The 18,571-nt window shown below is 35.9% G+C and overlaps 1 protein-coding gene and 1 non-coding gene across 2 annotated transcripts; both read left to right on the top strand.

The window, feature by feature from the left end:
- LOC141715547 (small nucleolar RNA R71) lies at positions 1–107 on the top strand. Its single transcript, XR_012572305.1, has one exon. It is a non-coding gene; the product is annotated as a small nucleolar RNA R71 (small nucleolar RNA).
- A 16,022-nt stretch (positions 108–16,129) lies between these two features.
- On the top strand, positions 16,130–18,300 carry LOC141712973 (glycerophosphodiester phosphodiesterase GDPD1, chloroplastic-like). The gene is made up of 6 exons (XM_074516132.1): positions 16,130–16,494; positions 16,648–16,889; positions 16,985–17,266; positions 17,350–17,445; positions 17,534–17,730; positions 17,816–18,300. The coding sequence occupies exons 1-6, from the start codon at positions 16,398–16,400 to the stop codon at positions 18,042–18,044; spliced, it is 1,143 nt and encodes a 380-aa protein (XP_074372233.1). The 5' UTR covers positions 16,130–16,397; the 3' UTR covers positions 18,045–18,300.
- Positions 18,301–18,571: the final 271 nt, after the last annotated feature.

Below are 18,571 nucleotides of genomic sequence, written 5' to 3'. Positions count from 1 at the left end.
ATTCCATGATAGGGACACTTCCTAAACATCTCCTTGTAGCGCTCCCAAGCTTCATATAAAGATTCTCCTGATTGCCGCGCAAATTGAGTAATAGCGTTCCTCATTACAGGTGTCTTCGCCATAGGGAAGAATTTAGTAAGGAATTTCTGAGCAAGATCCTCCCAAGTAGTAATCGAACCAGCTGGTAGAGAGTGTAACCAGCTCTTAGCCTTGTCCCTCAGAGAGAATGGGAACAGTCTTAGCTTCACAGCATCTTCAGAAACACCGTTGAACTTGAAGGTGTCTGTAATAACTCCCAAAATTTTGAACTTTTTATAACCCTTGTGAATAGTGTTTTAGCTGAATGAGAAAACTTTTCATGCCACACTATGTAGGGGTTCTGATATGGATATTCTGAGATTTTATTAGTACTTTATATGGGATATAAGTGTATGTAAAGATCGTCAGAATCCAAATCCGAACACTTTGATTTTTCCCGGAAATCCAATAGATACGGAAAGAATTGAGTATAAGGTAACAGGATAAAAGGATTTAAATTAAAGGATTATAATAGAGGATCATAAAAAGGAATATAATGTATTGAGAAAGGTTAAGGGAACCTAAGTAATAAGATCCCGGGTATGATCCCTCAAACGATAAACGAAAACGAAAGTTAAGCGAACTGTATAACAGATCAGCGGTCATTAGGCAAACAATTAGGAAGTTAATCAAAGGGATTAGAGAGGATGATGTCACCCAACCAATGAGAAGAGGACAAGGAGGGGAGGATGACATCATGAGGATGACACAAGCATGACATGGGAAGGAAGGAGATGTGGTGGCTTTTTAACCACACAAAATCAAGGGCAACTAGGTAATTTACTAAAACAAACACAAAAATCAAACCAACCAAGCCAAGCAAATCATTTTTCATCAAAATCAAAAAAGAAACCAAGGCATTGTTCTTCATGCTCTCGGCCAAAACAGAACCAGCACACTAAAACTGCTGTATCTCCTTCATTTCTCACTCAAATATTGTGTTCTATAGCTCATTGGAAAGGTATTAAGATGGCCTACAACTATTGTTCACAAGTCTCGTCCAAATAATCATGGGAAGACCCTCATTTTTACAGTTCTTTAAATCGGACTTTTAGAAACTTCAAAGCCTAACTTTGTGTTCTTGATTTCTTTGGAAAGATCAAGCTTGTAGGAGGCTCCCTAAGGCTTCCTAGCAACTTAACACCTCCCAAGGAAGGTATAAACTTCAAACCCTAGCCTTTAATTTATTTGTTAGTAAGCTTAATGGTTGGTTTTGTGAAATGAGAAGCATGGATTGTGATTATTAGTAGTTTGGTTTGATTTGGAAGTGTTTTGGTAATTGAAGCTTGATTATAGTTCATAGGTCTTGATTGTGGTTGTTTGAGTTGAAAACCTTGGAGATTATGGACTGATGTGGTATGGTTTAGGTAAATTTTTGTTGTATTGATTGTTATGAGTTGGTTGGTGGTTAATTGGAGTAGTTTAAACATTGGTAATCGCGTAAACATAGCCATCGTAATGTCCGATTTACTTTAGACTGCTTTTGTTCATAACATTTGGACCCAAGAACACCCTGCTAGATTTTGACCATTGCCATGTTTAGATAGTTCATGTTACGAGCTTCGTTTTGATATGTACTTCGTTTGATTCCGATGTACGGTTTAGGAGAAACGACCGTTTCAAGTAACGGCGTTTCGCGAACGAAACTTTTCCCCTCGCTTTACTTTGAAACATAGGTTAAAGACCAAAAAGGGTTAATTAATGTATGAAACATTTATGGTAAGTGTGTTAGGCAGTTAGTAAGACACTCGCGAAGGAATCGCCTTAAAACTCGTAAAGGTTAAATTATTAAAAATGGTGGAGCCGAGGGTACCCGAGTGACTTAAGCAAATCAGTAAGCGCAAAACAAGCGTTAGAGTCTAAGTTAGTTAAAGTATAGATTTACAAGTGACTTTGGTTTAATTCCAACTTACTTGTTGTTTATAGGTTACCAGACTCGTTCCGAGCTTTTTTTTCACCCCAAGTCGCTCAGGCAAGTTTTCTATCCGTTATACTGTTGTTGTGATGTATATATGTATATGCATTATCTTGCGATAGATGCATGTTGGTTAATTAGCAAATGTTGCGATATATTGAAGCATGCTGATATGGTATATATATGCATGCCTGTTTCGTATTCTTGCCAAATATATCTGTTGGTTCAGTTGATAATACCTATGCTAGAGAATAGCAGTAATTTGCATATACCCTTAGTATAGGGACCCAAAGGTGAAAACATTTTCTAAAACCGGGAGTCGAGGATCCCGAGTAGATTTTATATATATATATTTATATATATATATATGTTTATAGTTTTCAAAACTATTAATCGAATAAGGTTTATTCGATAACTTGATTTTATTAATGAATATTATCTTGAATATTCATTCGAGGACTTATGACTCCTTTATATTATTTATTGAATATTACTTGGATATTCATTTGAGGATGTATGACTCCTTTATTTTATTTAATGAATATTATTTATAATATTCATTCGAGGGCTTATGACTCAGCTTATTTATTGAATATTATTTCGAATATTCATTCGAGGGCTTATGACTCAGCTTATTTTATTTATTGAATATTATTTGAATATTCATTTGAGGATCTATGACTCCGATTATTTGCTGAGATATATTCTTTATTTTATTAAAGAATAAGGTGTCGATAATCAAACTCACTTTTGATTATTCAAATAAAGATAGTACTTTCGTATAGGTATATCTTTGGTTATTTAATATTCATTTCAAGTATAAGTTTTAAAACTTCTACTTCAATTATTTTTATAAAGATTATTCTTTATGGGAATATTATTTAAATAATAATATTCAGATATTTTCTAATATATTGGGACTGATTTACCTTGTTAAATCAGCATCACTCCAAACATTCTTAAAAATGTTTTGCGAGTCTTCAAAATAATTTTTAAAAGTTAGAGCGGATCCCAAAACTCATTTTTATATTTGAGATCCTCCTTTCGAAGGGGATTTAAATACTCGCTTAAAACCTGAGGGATCCGGCTCTGTGGTGTGTTTTATATTCGCAACAAGGTTGCTGTTTTGATAAATGAATTGATTACTTACCCAACACTCGGGAAGTAAAATTCTTGGAACAAGTTAATCCATTAACAGGCATCGCCTGGGAAATATCGGTGAGTTTTCCTTTCCAACTAGATACGACTTCTTGGTGGAGCCGTATCAACAAGTTTCTACTTGGGGAAAGAGGGAACGAGCTTTACGTTTCAGAGTCATGGATTTCATCTGAACTAGGAGTGGCGTAAGTGGTCGAGTGGCGCCGGCCCAGCCTTATTATATTGGCCCAAATGGCCTGGAAGTTCCGCTAAGGCGGTCCATTCCTTAGGAGTTCAGTGTTCAGTTGACAAGTAAATCCGACAGGTTCTCCTCTACATGTAGAAAATGGTGGGGTTGCACTACTACGACTGATCATCGTAAGTGGTCTTCCTGGCGCGGCAAACTCCCGTAATGAGTTCATCATCCAATTGGATATTTCTGCAACACTACCCAGAGCACTTCGATAGAAAGGCTACGGTTGGGCGATTATTGAGTGTTGGCAGGGTCAAGTTTTCAAAATGATGTTTGCATCAAATGAAGTATCTCGTAACTTCATTTTATTTTGATGATATTTTAAAGATTTAATCTATTCAAATCTGGTCTTGTAGTCTCATCTATGTGATGAACTTTGGAAACTAATTATAACTTGAATGGTGGTAGTTCAAGTAGTATTTGGAAAAGATATAAGTATATTGGAGTATCTTGTAACTTCATCTTTTAAACTTATATCTAGTAAATGATTATCTTATGCATGACAAAGATTTTCAGAAAAATGTTGAGACAAGGTTAGATATATGAGATCACCTTGCAACGATATTTTTATACAGCTATACACTGGAACTCTGTGTGTATTATGCATGGAAGAGGACTTCCAATATTTTAAAAAGTATATATGTATATATATACTGAATATTTTGCGACTTCATCGCATTAAGATATCATCTTGGTTCATTTCTTTTGACCAAGACCTTCATGAGTACTACGAGAAGGCTCATATATTGTTAATCATTATACATATTATTTTGGTGGGCTTGCTGCTCACCCTTGCTTTATTTCTTCATCACACAACAACAGTTAGGAAAGATGGCCAGACTCCAGCAGACCCAGCGCAAGCGCGTGGGAAGCGTCCTGCGTCTTCCCGTTGATGTTGTAGCTGCTATAGCTGCAGAGGTAGATCTATTGTAGATCAGACCATCTACTTTTGAGAATCAATTATGTATAATTATAACTTATGGCAGATAATGGCAATTAACTGTAAATTTATCAAGTAATCATTTTGGGTTGTAATAACTTTTAAATTGTGGATTCAAAGACTTGTACTTATTTAAATTTCATCTCTGAGACTATAACGGGTTGTGGTGTGTGTTAGTGTGGGGTCACAGCATAAGGTTATTATTATTAATTAAGTGAAGTGATATTGTGGAAAGAAAGACCGTGACGACCCGGATCCCCGACCCCGGATCTGGGGGTGTTACAAAAATGGTATCAGAGCTAAGCGTTATAAACCTCAGAGATGATGGGACGTTAAGATAATAAGATTCACTAAGATAATAAGAACTCTTGCCAAGTTCATAGTCGGGCTACCTAACGTAGTACTGACGGTTAAAACCCTTATGGGAACCCTTATAAATATCGTGATAGGAGCGTAGTTCGTTATCGTATATGGTAGCGGGACTCCGAACCCTGAAGTTGAGGAACATCAACGCGATAATGTTTTATTAGTTATTGGAGATCAGATTGTGGATCCGATAGAGTGTCCTAATGCAGGACCGGATGATGTTGATATTGAGGATGTTGTCCTAGTAGGGATAGTTGTTGAGAAGGACCCCATGGAGGATCCTGACAGGATTGGATAAAGGACCACTGATGAATTGATGACCATGGTTGGGTCGACTACCAGAGGTAGGATTGGCCGGTCACTACCGGAGGTTCGTTCAAGTTGTAAAGATAGTAGCCCCTTTAACGCGGCTTACTCGTAAGACTGAGAAGTTCGAATGGACAGAGAAATGCGAGAACAGCTTTCAAGAACTGAAGTAGAGGTTGGTGATGGCCCCTATGCTGGCATTGCCGGATGGAAAAAGGAGATTTTGTGATTTGTAAGTGACGCTTCGCATAAGGAATTAGGGTGCTTCTTAGCACAGCAAGATAATCGCGTCTGCGTCAAGACAATTAAGGTAATATGAAATTTGATATCACCGCCCATGAGCTTAGGCTCGTGGCAATAGTTTTACCCTAAAGATTGGAGGCACTACTTGTATGGAGAGAAGTGCGAGAATTACCTAAGCCATAAGTGCTCTAGTACATTTTCACGTAGAAAGAGCTCAACATATGCCAGATGAGGCACTTAGAGCTAATCAAGAATAATGATTGGGAGATTCTTTATCATTCGGGGAAAGCCAATGTGGTGGCTGATGCCCTTAGTAAAAAGGAGAGACTCAAGATGATAATGTCTTTGGGAGAGTTTATAAGAGATTTTGGAAATAGTAGTGAAGGTAACCGGAGCCGGTACCGAAAAGCTGTTTGAGATAGGAATACAGCCCGAATTATTGGAAAAGATTATATTGTGCCAAAAGAATACAGTGATGATGGTTAAAACTGTGAAGGTTGTATTATGGTTTGGAAGATTGACATTCCTCCTGATGACTGTGCAATACCCAACCGTAATAGTAGTTGGTAAAGGTTTAATTCGTGTAATCGCCATGAACCGGCTATCTATCTTAGAAGGTCCTATCTTGAGATAAGCCAGGACCATGTTTCAAAAAGGACTAGATGAACCCTTGAGTTAAGTCTTCTATTTAGGGCGTATGATTAAGAATGGTATTAACCTGCTATCGTTGCTTTGATTGAAACTCTTCTGCACTTTTATCTGCTTCATGTCATGTATGTATGTCAGGATCAGGAGTGTTCTTCATGAATCATGAATGGTGATAATGTTACCTCCTTAGAAGGATTTGATATGACATGTATGGACTCCGTATGGTTAGATATTAAGATTTTATGGAAAGGTGAATGACGACAGTAGGTCAGTGGTGGACCATAGTAATGCAGTAATGATTCCACGAGTAATGAGTTGATTACAATCGTGAGAGTTGTATTGGAATGGGTGTTGAGATTGAGTACCACTAATCGGGTCATGGTAGTGTATAAGTTATCATTGATAGAACATTGATAGACTAATTAAGTAGAGTATCTACCTATTGAATAATTATTCTTTCTTATCAATAGAGAGTCGTATTATTATACGAGGAAGGTTACGGTGCAAGCATAGAATTCTAGTAACGATGATGTCTAGAATGAGATCCCAGGTTTGATTTTCGATGTCGAGGGAGTTTCAAAGGTAATTGTGTATAAGCTCGAGGAAGGGCATGGGTCCATAGAATGATGGACGGGATAGCGAAAATATTTAGGCACGTGAAATACGATGCTATAATACTTGATGTTGATATAAATACATATATGTTTTGTTCTCCTATGACAAACCTCTATAGTTCAGAGGTAGATTCCAAGCCAGATATTTTGTGGCAGTATATTTTTTTCATATATACAATTCTCTTCAATTCGTTCTTTTCTCTTCTTTTCATTTCATGTAAGCTGAGAAGAACAACCCTTCCAGAAAGGGGAGTTATTGCCGAATGACTATCTATCTGTGTGATAGAAGCCTAGTAGGATACCATCTATTGTTTAAATTGCTTGTCAAGTACTAAAGGCTGGCCACCTTCTGTACTAACTAAGCGATATAACAAGTGTTCATGATCATAGTGATCTCTCAACAAATTCATTTACTTCTATATGATTGATCAAACTTTGGGAAATAGAAACAGCTGAAAAAGGAGTAATAAAGTTGTGGTAGTATTCGGAATGGAAATACATTCGTGATACTAAGGTTGACGTGGTTATTAAAAGGTTATAGAACGCTAACGAGCAAAAGTATAACCAGTATAATATTAGGAACGGAAGGTAGTAGCGATTACGAACTGGAAAAGAATGGGTATTGAGACGCCAAAGCTATAGTGCTAGAAGCTGTGATAAAATTCCATGCGATAGACTTGAAAGAATTTGGAATGATCACTTAACACGGATTGAGTTTTCTTACGATAATAGATCACATGTCAATATTGAGATATCGCCTTATGAGATCCTTGAGGGAAGACAATGTCGATCTCCCTTATGTTAGGATGAAGTTGTAGAACGCAAGATGTTCGGACCCGCAGTAGTCCAAAGGATCAAGGATATAATAGATTTTAATCAGAGGACGGCTGGTAGTAGCCCAAGATGGGAACATGAAGTATGTTGATTTGACACGAAAGGACAAGAAATAGGAAGTGGGGGACCTAGTATTATTATAGGTATTCCCTTAGAAAGGAAGGATGAGGTTCGGAAAGAAAGGGAAGCTAAGTCCACGAATTGTTGGACCCTTGGATATATTAAGACATATTGGGAAGATAGCATATGAGCTAGCCCTACCCCCGAATATGTAGCAAGTTCATAATGTGTTCCACGTATCAATGTTAAGAAAATGTAATTCGGATGCCAGATAAATAGGGGCATATGAGCGCATAGGCATGCGACCAGACATAACCTATAGGGAGCAACCAGAAAGGGTTATAGATCGAAAAGGGACAAGTGCTTAGGAGAAGGGTTATCAAACTAGTCAGAGTTTGGTGGTAGAACCATAATGTGGGAAATTGACTAGAGAGTTAGAAGGCACAATGCTAGAAAAGCATCCCCAACTGTTTTCTATCTGATTCCGGGACGGAATCCTTTTAAGGAGGGGAGACTGTAATAACTCCCAAAATTTTGAACTTTTTATAACCCTTGTGAATAGTGTTTTAGCTGAATGAGAAAACTTTTCATGCCACACTATGTAGGGGTTCTGATATGGATATTCTGAGATTTTATTAGTACTTTATATGGGATATAAGTGTATGTAAAGATCGTCAGAATCCAAATCCGAACACTTTGATTTTTCCCGGAAATCCAATAGATACGGAAAGAATTGAGTATAAGGTCACAGGATAAAAGGATTTAAATTAAAGGATTATAATAGAGGATCATAAAAAGGAATATAATGTATTGAGAAAGGTTAAGGGAACCTAAGTAATAAGATCCCGGGTATGATCCCTCAAACGATAAACGAAAACGAAAGTTAAGCGAACTGTATAACAGATCAGCGGTCATTAGGCAAACAATTAGGAAGTTAATCAAAGGGATTAGAGAGGATGATGTCACCCAACCAATGAGAAGAGGACAAGGAGGGGAGGATGACATCATGAGGATGACACAAGCATGACATGGGAAGGAAGGAGATGTGGTGGCTTTTTAACCACACAAAATCAAGGGCAACTAGGTAATTTACTAAAACAAACACAAAAATCAAACCAACCAAGCCAAGCAAATCATTTTTCATCAAAATCAAAAAAGAAACCAAGGCATTGTTCTTCATGCTCTCGGCCAAAACAGAACCAGCACACTAAAACTGCTGTATCTCCTTCATTTCTCACTCAAATATTGTGTTCTATAGCTCATTGGAAAGGTATTAAGATGGCCTACAACTCTTGTTCACAAGTCTCGTCCAAATAATCATGGGAAGACCCTCATTTTTACAGTTCTTTAAATCGGACTTTTAGAAACTTCAAAGCCTAACTTTGTGTTCTTGATTTCTTTGGAAAGATCAAGCTTGTAGGAGGCTCCCTAAGGCTTCCTAGCAACTTAACACCTCCCAAGGAAGGTATAAACTTCAAACCCTAGCCTTTAATTTATTTGTTAGTAAGCTTAATGGTTGGTTTTGTGAAATGAGAAGCATGGATTGTGATTATTAGTAGTTTGGTTTGATTTGGAAGTGTTTTGGTAATTGAAGCTTGATTATAGTTCATAGGTCTTGATTGTGGTTGTTTGAGTTGAAAACCTTGGAGATTATGGACTGATGTGGTATGGTTTAGGTAAATTTTTGTTGTATTGATTGTTATGAGTTGGTTGGTGGTTAATTGGAGTAGTTTAAACATTGGTAATCGCGTAAATATAGCCATCGTAATGTCCGATTTACTTTAGACTGCTTTTGTTCATAACATTTGGACCCAAGAACACCCTGCTAGATTTTGACCATTGCCATGTTTAGATAGTTCATGTTACGAGCTTCGTTTTGATATGTACTTCGTTTGATTCCGATGTACGGTTTAGGAGAAACGACCGTTTCAAGTAACGGCGTTTCGCGAACGAAACTTTTCCCCTCGCTTTACTTTGAAACATAGGTTAAAGACCAAAAAGGGTTAATTAATGTATGAAACATTTATGGTAAGTGTGTTAGGCAGTTAGTAAGACACTCGTGAAGGAATCGCCTTAAAACTCGTAAAGGTTAAATTATTAAAAATGGTGGAGCCGAGGGTACCCGAGTGACTTAAGCAAATCAGTAAGCGCAAAACAAGCGTTAGAGTCTAAGTTAGTTAAAGTATAGATTTACAAGTGACTTTGGTTTAATTCCAACTTACTTGTTGTTTATAGGTTACCAGACTCGTTCCGAGCTTTTTTTCACCCCAAGTCGCTCAGGCAAGTTTTCTATCCGTTATACTGTTGTTGTGATGTATATATGTATATGCATTATCTTGCGATAGATGCATGTTGGTTAATTAGCAAATGTTGCGATATATTGAAGCATGCTGATATGGTATATATATGCATGCCTGTTTCGTATTCTTGCCAAATATATCTGTTGGTTCAGTTGATAATACCTATGCTAGAGAATAGCAGTAATTTGCATATACCCTTAGTATAGGGACCCAAAGGTGAAAACATTTTCTAAAACCGGGAGTCGAGGATCCCGAGTAGATTTTATATATATATATTTATATATATATATATGTTTATAGTTTTCAAAACTATTAATCGAATAAGGTTTATTCGATAACTTGATTTTATTAATGAATATTATCTTGAATATTCATTCGAGGACTTATGACTCCTTTATATTATTTATTGAATATTACTTGGATATTCATTTGAGGATGTATGACTCCTTTATTTTATTTAATGAATATTATTTATAATATTCATTCGAGGGCTTATGACTCAGCTTATTTATTGAATATTATTTCGAATATTCATTCGAGGGCTTATGACTCAGCTTATTTTATTTATTGAATATTATTTGAATATTCATTTGAGGATCTATGACTCCGATTATTTGCTGAGATATATTCTTTATTTTATTAAAGAATAAGGTGTCGATAATCAAACTCACTTTTGATTATTCAAATAAAGATAGTACTTTCGTATAGGTATATCTTTGGTTATTTAATATTCATTTCAAGTATAAGTTTTAAAACTTCTACTTCAATTATTTTTATAAAGATTATTCTTTATGGGAATATTATTTAAATAATAATATTCAGATATTTTCTAATATATTGGGACTGATTTACCTTGTTAAATCAGCATCACTCCAAACATTCTTAAAAATGTTTTGCGAGTCTTCAAAATGATTTTTAAAAGTTAGAGCGGATCCCAAAACTCATTTTTATATTTGAGATCCTCCTTTCGAAGGGGATTTAAATACTCGCTCAAAACCTGAGGGATCCGGCTCTGTGGTGTGTTTTATATTCGCAACAAGGTTGCTGTTTTGATAAATGAATTAATTACTTACCCAACACTCGGGAAGTAAAATTCTTGGAACAAGTTAATCCATTAACAGGCATCGCCTGGGAAATATCGGTGAGTTTTCCTTTCCAACTAGATACGACTTCTTGGTGGAGCCGTATCAACAAGTTTCTACTTGGGGAAAGAGGGAACGAGCTTTACGTTTCAGAGTCATGGATTTCATCTGAACTAGGAGTGGCGTAAGTGGTCGAGTGGCGCCGGCCCAGCCTTATTATATTGGCCCAAATGGCCTGGAAGTTCCGCTAAGGCGGTCCATTCCTTAGGAGTTCAGTGTTCGGTTGACAAGTAAATCCGACAGGTTCTCCTCTACATGTAGAAAATGGTGGGGTTGCACTACTACGACTGATCATCGTAAGTGGTCTTCCTGGCGCGGCAAACTCCCGTAATGAGTTCATCATCCAATTGGATATTTCTGCAACACTACCCAGAGCACTTCGATAGAAAGGCTACGGTTGGGCGATTATTGAGTGTTGGCAGGGTGAAGTTTTCAAAATGATGTTTGCATCAAATGAAGTATCTCGTAACTTCATTTTATTTTGATGATATTTTAAAGATTTAATCTATTCAAATCTGGTCTTGTAGTCTCATCTATGTGATGAACTTTGGAAACCAATTATAACTTGAATGGTGGTAGTTCAAGTAGTATTTGGAAAAGATATAAGTATATTGGAGTATCTTGTAACTTCATCTTTTAAACTTATATCTAGTAAATGATTATCTTATGCATGACAAAGATTTTCAGAAAAATGTTGAGACAAGGTTAGATATATGAGATCACCTTGCAACGATATTTTTATACAGCTATACACTGGAACTCTGTGTGTATTATGCATGGAAGAGGACTTCCAATATTTTAAAAAGTATATATGTATATATATACTGAATATTTTGCGACTTCATCGCATTAAGATATCATCTTGGTTCATTTCTTTTGACCAAGACCTTCATGAGTACTATGAGAAGGCTCATATATTGTTAATCATTATACATATTATTTTGGTGGGCTTGCTGCTCACCCTTGCTTTTTTCTTTCATCACACAACATCAGATAGACAAGATGAACAGGACCAAGCTCCCAATTCGCGAGCGGATAGGAAACGTTCCGCAGCTTCCTTGGCATTGATATCGCTGTAGCTGAGGTAGGAACTACCAATAGGCTAGGCTTTCAACTTTTGATGTATCAGATTATGTATATTTATGAATTGTAATAATGGCAAAGAAATGTAAATTTATTCAGAAACCTGTTTAAGGTGTATTGGCATATAATTGTGGAATAAAACGACTTGTGATTATTTTTGGATATTCATCTCTGAGACTATAACTTGTGGTGTGTGTGTTTATTGTGGGGTCACAGTACAGAGTAGTTGATTATTTATTAAGAGTGGGTGTTATTAAGGGAAATGGAACTCGTGACAACCCGGATCCCCGACCCCGGATTTGGGGGTGTTACAGTGTCGCAGATCTTAATGAAATCCCTAATGTGCATATTGGGATCTTCCGTTGAAGAACCCCCAAACTGGATTGAATTCTGCACCCATTGAATTATGTCAGACTTGATCTCAAAGTTATTAGTTGTGATAGCTGGCCGGACAATGCTAGATTGAATGCCATTGATCTTGGGTTGAGAAAAATCCATCAAGGCTTTCGTTCGTGCTGCTGGATCTCCCATTGTAATGAGTACCTGAAACACAAACAAATAAACTGTGAAAGTAAAAGAATCCGAGTCAGTGAACTTTAACGACCACTGATGACAAGCACATAAACTAAAAATTAACACCGAGTCCCCGGCAGCGGCGCCAAAAACTTGTTAGGGCGAAAATACGCGCTAATATTCACGCAAGTATACGCGTTCGCAAGTAGTATAAGATATAAATCAGATTCGTTCCCCCAGAGACTGGTTTAGGTTAAGTTCAATTTATGCACCTATGCAACAATGTATGGTTATCGCTCAATGCTAAGACAAATAACAAATTGGGTTTTTATTAAACTAAGAGATTATACTAAATAACATTAACTAAGAGAATTGAGGTTGAATTACTATATATGACAAACATGGGATCCTAACTTCATTAAATACTTCATTCAATAGCCTTATTATTCTTAACCTTAGCATGTGATGGTGATGACACTAATCAGATAACACGAAACTGATAAACGCCAACTTTTGTTGTACGAGTACCATTCTACCAGACATCCACAAAAGAGATAGAAGCTGAATAGGCACCAATTATATTGAGACCCTATATGTCTATAGAATTTGACAACATAACGGTTTAAGCACAAGTTATCTATCTTGATTACATAAGGCAAGTAAGATGGTTAGAGTTATCCACAAATCATGCATACAATACATGAACCTATGCTAGCATGGCAAGTTCTAAACCTCTATATTCACTGTCGCTTCAATAGAGATTAACACGCTACCTTATATGTTAGCTACGTACATAAGACGAATAAGCACAACCAATACCAGGATATCAATCAATCACCATACACCAAGATATCAAAATAAATTAATTATTGAAATCCATAAGTAAATCCGCTAGAACCCCATAATAACGATTAGCCCATAATTGAACTCATCGTCACCATGGGTTCCAATGAAAGCATGGTATAAAACAAGGTCTTAATAAACTGAATAATAATCAAAGTACGAATAAACGAGATCTAGGTTCAACAAGAACGAAAATGAGCATCCAAAGTTACAACTAATTCAAAGAATCACAAGTTGAAAACAAGATCTTCTTTTTCGGAGTTGTTCTATGCTTCTAGGTCTTGTCCTTGGTATCCCAATCTTCCCGGATGATGAAAACCCTTTTTTTTAAGTATATATACGCCCCTAGTGGACCTGGACCCTTAAAATCGTCAAATTCCACTCAAAAAAGGCTTTTTCAGCGAAATCAGCGACCGGCCGCGCCCTGAGCGGCCGCTCAGCTCTCCTGAGCGGGCGCTCAGCTCTTTTAGTGGGCGCTCAGCTCTGCTGAGCGGGCGCTCAGCTACTGACTGGAAAAATATTCTGATGAATCTTGTTTTGACCATAACTTGAGTTCTACTCGTCAGAATTAGGCGATTCAACTGTCCACGCGAAGCTATTGAGATTCTCTACAACTTGACAATGGTCTTGGCTTCCAATTCTGATCACTTTTCATCATATTTCCTTTAAAAGCTCTTTTCTTCATTTAACTGATACCTGAAATGCAATAACACAAAAACACATCAAAATACCAACAAATTGAGTCCAAAACACCAATTTAAGCTTGTAATAAAGCATTACAAGTGGATATAAAATCCACTTATCATATATCCGTTTATCTCAAAAACGTTTTTCTTAATTAAAATCCTAAAAACGTAACTGATCAGTTTTAATTAAAATAAATCTTTTTTAAAACATATTTCAATATGAATATTATTTAGGACTGTAACAGTTAGACAGGCCCAAACCCATAAATTCTAGGCCCACTAACAAATTCTAGCACATAATATTTATATTAAAATACTATATTAAGTCACTATTTATTTATATTAAGGTTTTGGAATGTGACATCGACGTTGTTGAGTGGAATAGCGGTTGTCGTTCACGGTGTAGTGCGAAAAGACTAATGGTTTGGTTTTGGATGAAAAAGCGTGCGATGATTGGATTTGTTTAATGACTGTTTTCTTGCGATGGTCATCATCTTTTAAGGGATCAAGGAAACAGCGACGCGCTGCTGAGCGTGCTTTTCAGTCCGTGTTGACGAGAACAGTATTGTTCATGAACCTCATTTTCAGCCCGTGTTGACGAGAACAGTTATGTCTAGGTATTTGAGAAATGTTAAATGCATTTGGAATTAGGTAAATCCTATGTAAATAATGTCATAGGCTCAAATTTGTCTCGATCACTATGTCATCAATTTTTATTTTTATTTTTTTAGTTAAAACTTTTACACTTTTTATATATTGTGCACATACACACACAAGCCGGGGGTCTTTCGAAAAACAGTCTCTTCATTCTTATGAATGAGGGGAAGGCTGCGTACATCTTACCCTCCCCAGACCCTGCGAAAGCGAGATATACTGGGTATGTTTGGTTTAATAGTAAAATCCCTCGCCCAGGTCACCTCGCGTACGCGAGACGCCAAGACATTCACCCAAATCGTCCTTCGACCTGACCCGACCCGAGTCGAGTCGTGTCGTGGCGAGGCGACGGCGGATCGTGTGTGTGTGTGCGTGAGGCCCACACAACACTCATGCCTACCCACATGCCTTAGTAGTTGTGCACTACACTTGCATGTTATACTATATAAAGCCACCAACTCTCTTTTACCATATGAATGTGGTACTTAAGTTTTTACAACTTAATCAACCACAAACCCATTTCAAACTAGCCATTACAACTCCATTTATTTATGGATTCCACTAAGAAAATGTCTTAAATTCAAACATGAAAATTTGAGTCTTTTTAGAAAGGAACAAACTTCCAACTACTCCCTATGTTTTTTATTATCTGACGTTTGACTTTCTAGTACACATGTTTAGGAGGTTTGACCATATAGTTAAAATATTTTTTTTCGAAAAAATCTTTTTGTGAATAAAATTTTTGATCTCATATTTTTATTCAAAAAAAGAATTTTTTAAAAATAATAATTCTAGCTATGTGGTCAACCCTCCTAAATATGTGTGCCAAAATCAAACGTCATATATTAAAAGAACAGAGGGAGTATTAGTTACTGATAAAAAAAACCCTGAAAAAATTTATGGCCATGAATTTATATTCATAGCCATGAATCTCTAATATATCTCAAGTTGATTCCATTTTATAACACTATTATGATGGTATTCGGTTGTTACTATCAAGTAATTTTAATTTTATATTCATATTAACTGTGTATATTAGTATAATAATTATGTTTTAAATTTTATTATATTTAATTGATAAATGGTATATCATTTAGACATATTTTTTCTATAGGCATGCATTCCGAAAGTCTCCTTACAGGTCCCGAGTCGGACGAAAGATTCATGTTAGGAAATGAAGTGTCCTGATGAAACAAGATTAGTATGTCAGGGATCACACGGATCAGTATTAGCGTGGCTACACATCACATCCACGTATTTTTATTAAAAATAAATAAATAAATGATAAGTATACAGAGGTATATCCTTGACCACGCGGCCACGATCTTTGTTAAAAATTGGATAAAATTATCATGTAATAATAAAGTAACTTGTCAAAAAATAAATATTTGTCAATCCCATAATTGTAGGAAAAGTAAGAAAATATACGGTGGTGATAGCGGAGGATAAGTGACGTAATAAAAGAGAAGTGGGAATAAAAAAAGAAGGGGGAAGAAAAGGAAAATTTATTTAAAAAAAGTGGAATATCCAGAAGCATAATAATAATTTGAAGAGGAGGGAGAGGAATATTCCAGGCATTCAGGAAGGATCCAAAATGCCTTGTTCATCATCCTCCTCCTCCTCCATGCAGGGCTTCATTCTTCTCCCACCTTCCTTTATATACCTAATCTCCAACTCCATTTATCTTCGATTCTTATTCATCACATTTTTCTCCCTTTAACATAATAACCACATATATTCTTCATCTCTCCCTCCGTAACCCTTTTTTCTTGTTACAAAAAAATGGCTCTTAAGGCCGTTCATGTTTCCGAAGTTCCGAATCTTGATCAAATTCATGAAAATGCATCCATCGCTCTTTATTCTAACCGCTTGCCCCAAGGTACTTATATAATTTGAATACATGCATGTATTTGTGTTTTATTTAGTAACTGTTCGATTACAAAAATTTAAATACGAAAATACGAGTGGATATATGTGATTAGGTAGATTCGAAAATTGGAATGCATGTTAACGATATTTATGTATGAAACAGGTGTCGATATGGGAAAGGGTGGATTTAAGATACCAAAGTTCACAGTAATTGGGCATAGAGGGCATGGAATGAATATGTTGAATTCCGGTGATCGGAGAATGAAGGCTTATAAAGAGAATTCCATTTCCTCCTTCAATACGGCCGCTGCCTTTCCTTTAGATTTCGTTGAATTTGATGTCCAGGTTACTAAAGATGGCTTTCCTGTCATCTTCCATGACAACTTCATCCTTTCTCAACAAAATGTAAGTTGCATCTATGCAGTCTTATTACATCTACTTATCTTTGTTCTTTATGAATTAATTTGATTAATGGCAATATATAAAATTAATAATTTCAGGGTACCATCTTTGAGAAGAGAGTGACAGAATTATCTCTATGCGAGTTTCTTGAATATGGACCTCAAAGACAGACCGGAAAAACAGGAAAATCTCTGTACAGGAAAACCAAAGATGGCAAGATAGTTAGCTGGGATGTTGAAATTGATGAACCATCTTGCACACTTGAAGAAGCTTTTAAGCAAGTCAACCCTCGTTTGGGGTTCAACATTGAATTGAAATTTGATGATTATATCGTATATGAACAGGACTATCTTGTTCATGTTCTTCAAACCATTTTACAGGTATCTCACCTGACCGTTTTCCTAAATATTTTAATTTAAAGTTTATTCAGAGTTTTTGACTAAATTTATTATCTGGATTTTAGGTGGTGTCTGAACATGCAAATGAAAGGCCTGTCATATTTTCAACTTTCCAGCCTGATGCAGCTCTTATTGTCAAAAAAATGCAGAGCACCTTCCCTGTAAGTTTACACACACAATTTATACGTACACATACATACAGTGAATATATAAATAAACAGTGCTAACTAATAATGGGATTGAAATCAGGTATTTTTCCTAACAAATGGAGGAACAGAGAAATACTATGATGTGAGAAGGAACTCATTAGAGGAAGCACACAAGTTATGCTTAGAAGGTGGACTTGAAGGCATTGTTTCTGAAGTTAAGGGGATTTTCAGAAATCCTAGTGTAGTTAGCAAGATTAAAGAATCAAATCTTTCCCTCCTTACATACGGAAAATTAAAGTAAGTTGCTAATAATTTCGACCCTTCTCGGATTTATATCTGTTTCAAGTCACAATTTTACTTAACAAGCCTTCATATGTTGCAGTAATGTGGCAGAAGCCGTGTACATGCAATATTTAATGGGAATTGAAGGAGTAATTGTTGATTTTGTTGAAGAAATCACGGAGGCTGTTTATGATATGATCAGTCCAAAAACTGAGGATATGATTATGGATGAAGAATTGGATAAGGTAGAGGTGATAAAAGCCAAGCCTCGGTTCACTCAAAGAGAGTTGTCATTTCTGCTCAAGCTCATTCCAGAATTGATACAATAGTTAAAAGAAAAACAGAGGGAAAATGTAAAGGAACGGCATGGAAGAAAGGTTGAATTGGAAATATTAGGTGGATCTGATATGCATAAGTAATAACTGAGTTTTTTTTTTTTTTTTTTGTGGTGGTAGCCAAAAGTGAGGCATGATGATTGTACATAATGGTCCCTGCTTTATGTTAATGTCATTTGCCCTTCACATGTATATTAAGGCTATGTTTGGCTGTTTACTTATAAGTTACTTATCTGGCCTTAATTATTTATGAGAGTTTGTCGATCCAATTTATAAGTCGAATTTATAACTTATAAGCTGATAAGTTGAATTTAAGTAACTACGTACTTTTTATTAACTTATTTTGATTTTTCACATTTTTATTAACTTTAGTTTTAAAATATATATTTTAAATGTTAATTCAATTTAAAAATTCATGAATTAAGCTAATTAAATTGAAAATTTATTTATTTTAGTTCATTTAATTAAAAAAAATTATAACTTATAAGTAAAATTATTCAAACACTCATATAACTTATAAG

This window comes from Apium graveolens, chromosome 3, assembly GCF_009905375.1.
Source record: "Apium graveolens cultivar Ventura chromosome 3, ASM990537v1, whole genome shotgun sequence".
NCBI classification, from domain to species: domain Eukaryota; kingdom Viridiplantae; phylum Streptophyta; class Magnoliopsida; order Apiales; family Apiaceae; genus Apium; species Apium graveolens.
Note: the sequence above shows the minus strand (reverse complement) of the source record. Positions and strands in the feature narration are given on the sequence as shown.

Coding starts and splice junctions, on each gene's coding strand:
- LOC141712973 (XM_074516132.1), top strand. CDS start 16,398: ATGGCTCTTAAGGCCGTTCATGTTTCCGAAGTTCCGAATCTTGATCAA. Junction 16,495..16,647: donor TTCTAACCGCTTGCCCCAAG/GTACTTATATAA, acceptor TGTATGAAACAG/GTGTCGATATGGGAAAGGGT. Junction 17,446..17,533: donor AAATGCAGAGCACCTTCCCT/GTAAGTTTACAC, acceptor GATTGAAATCAG/GTATTTTTCCTAACAAATGG.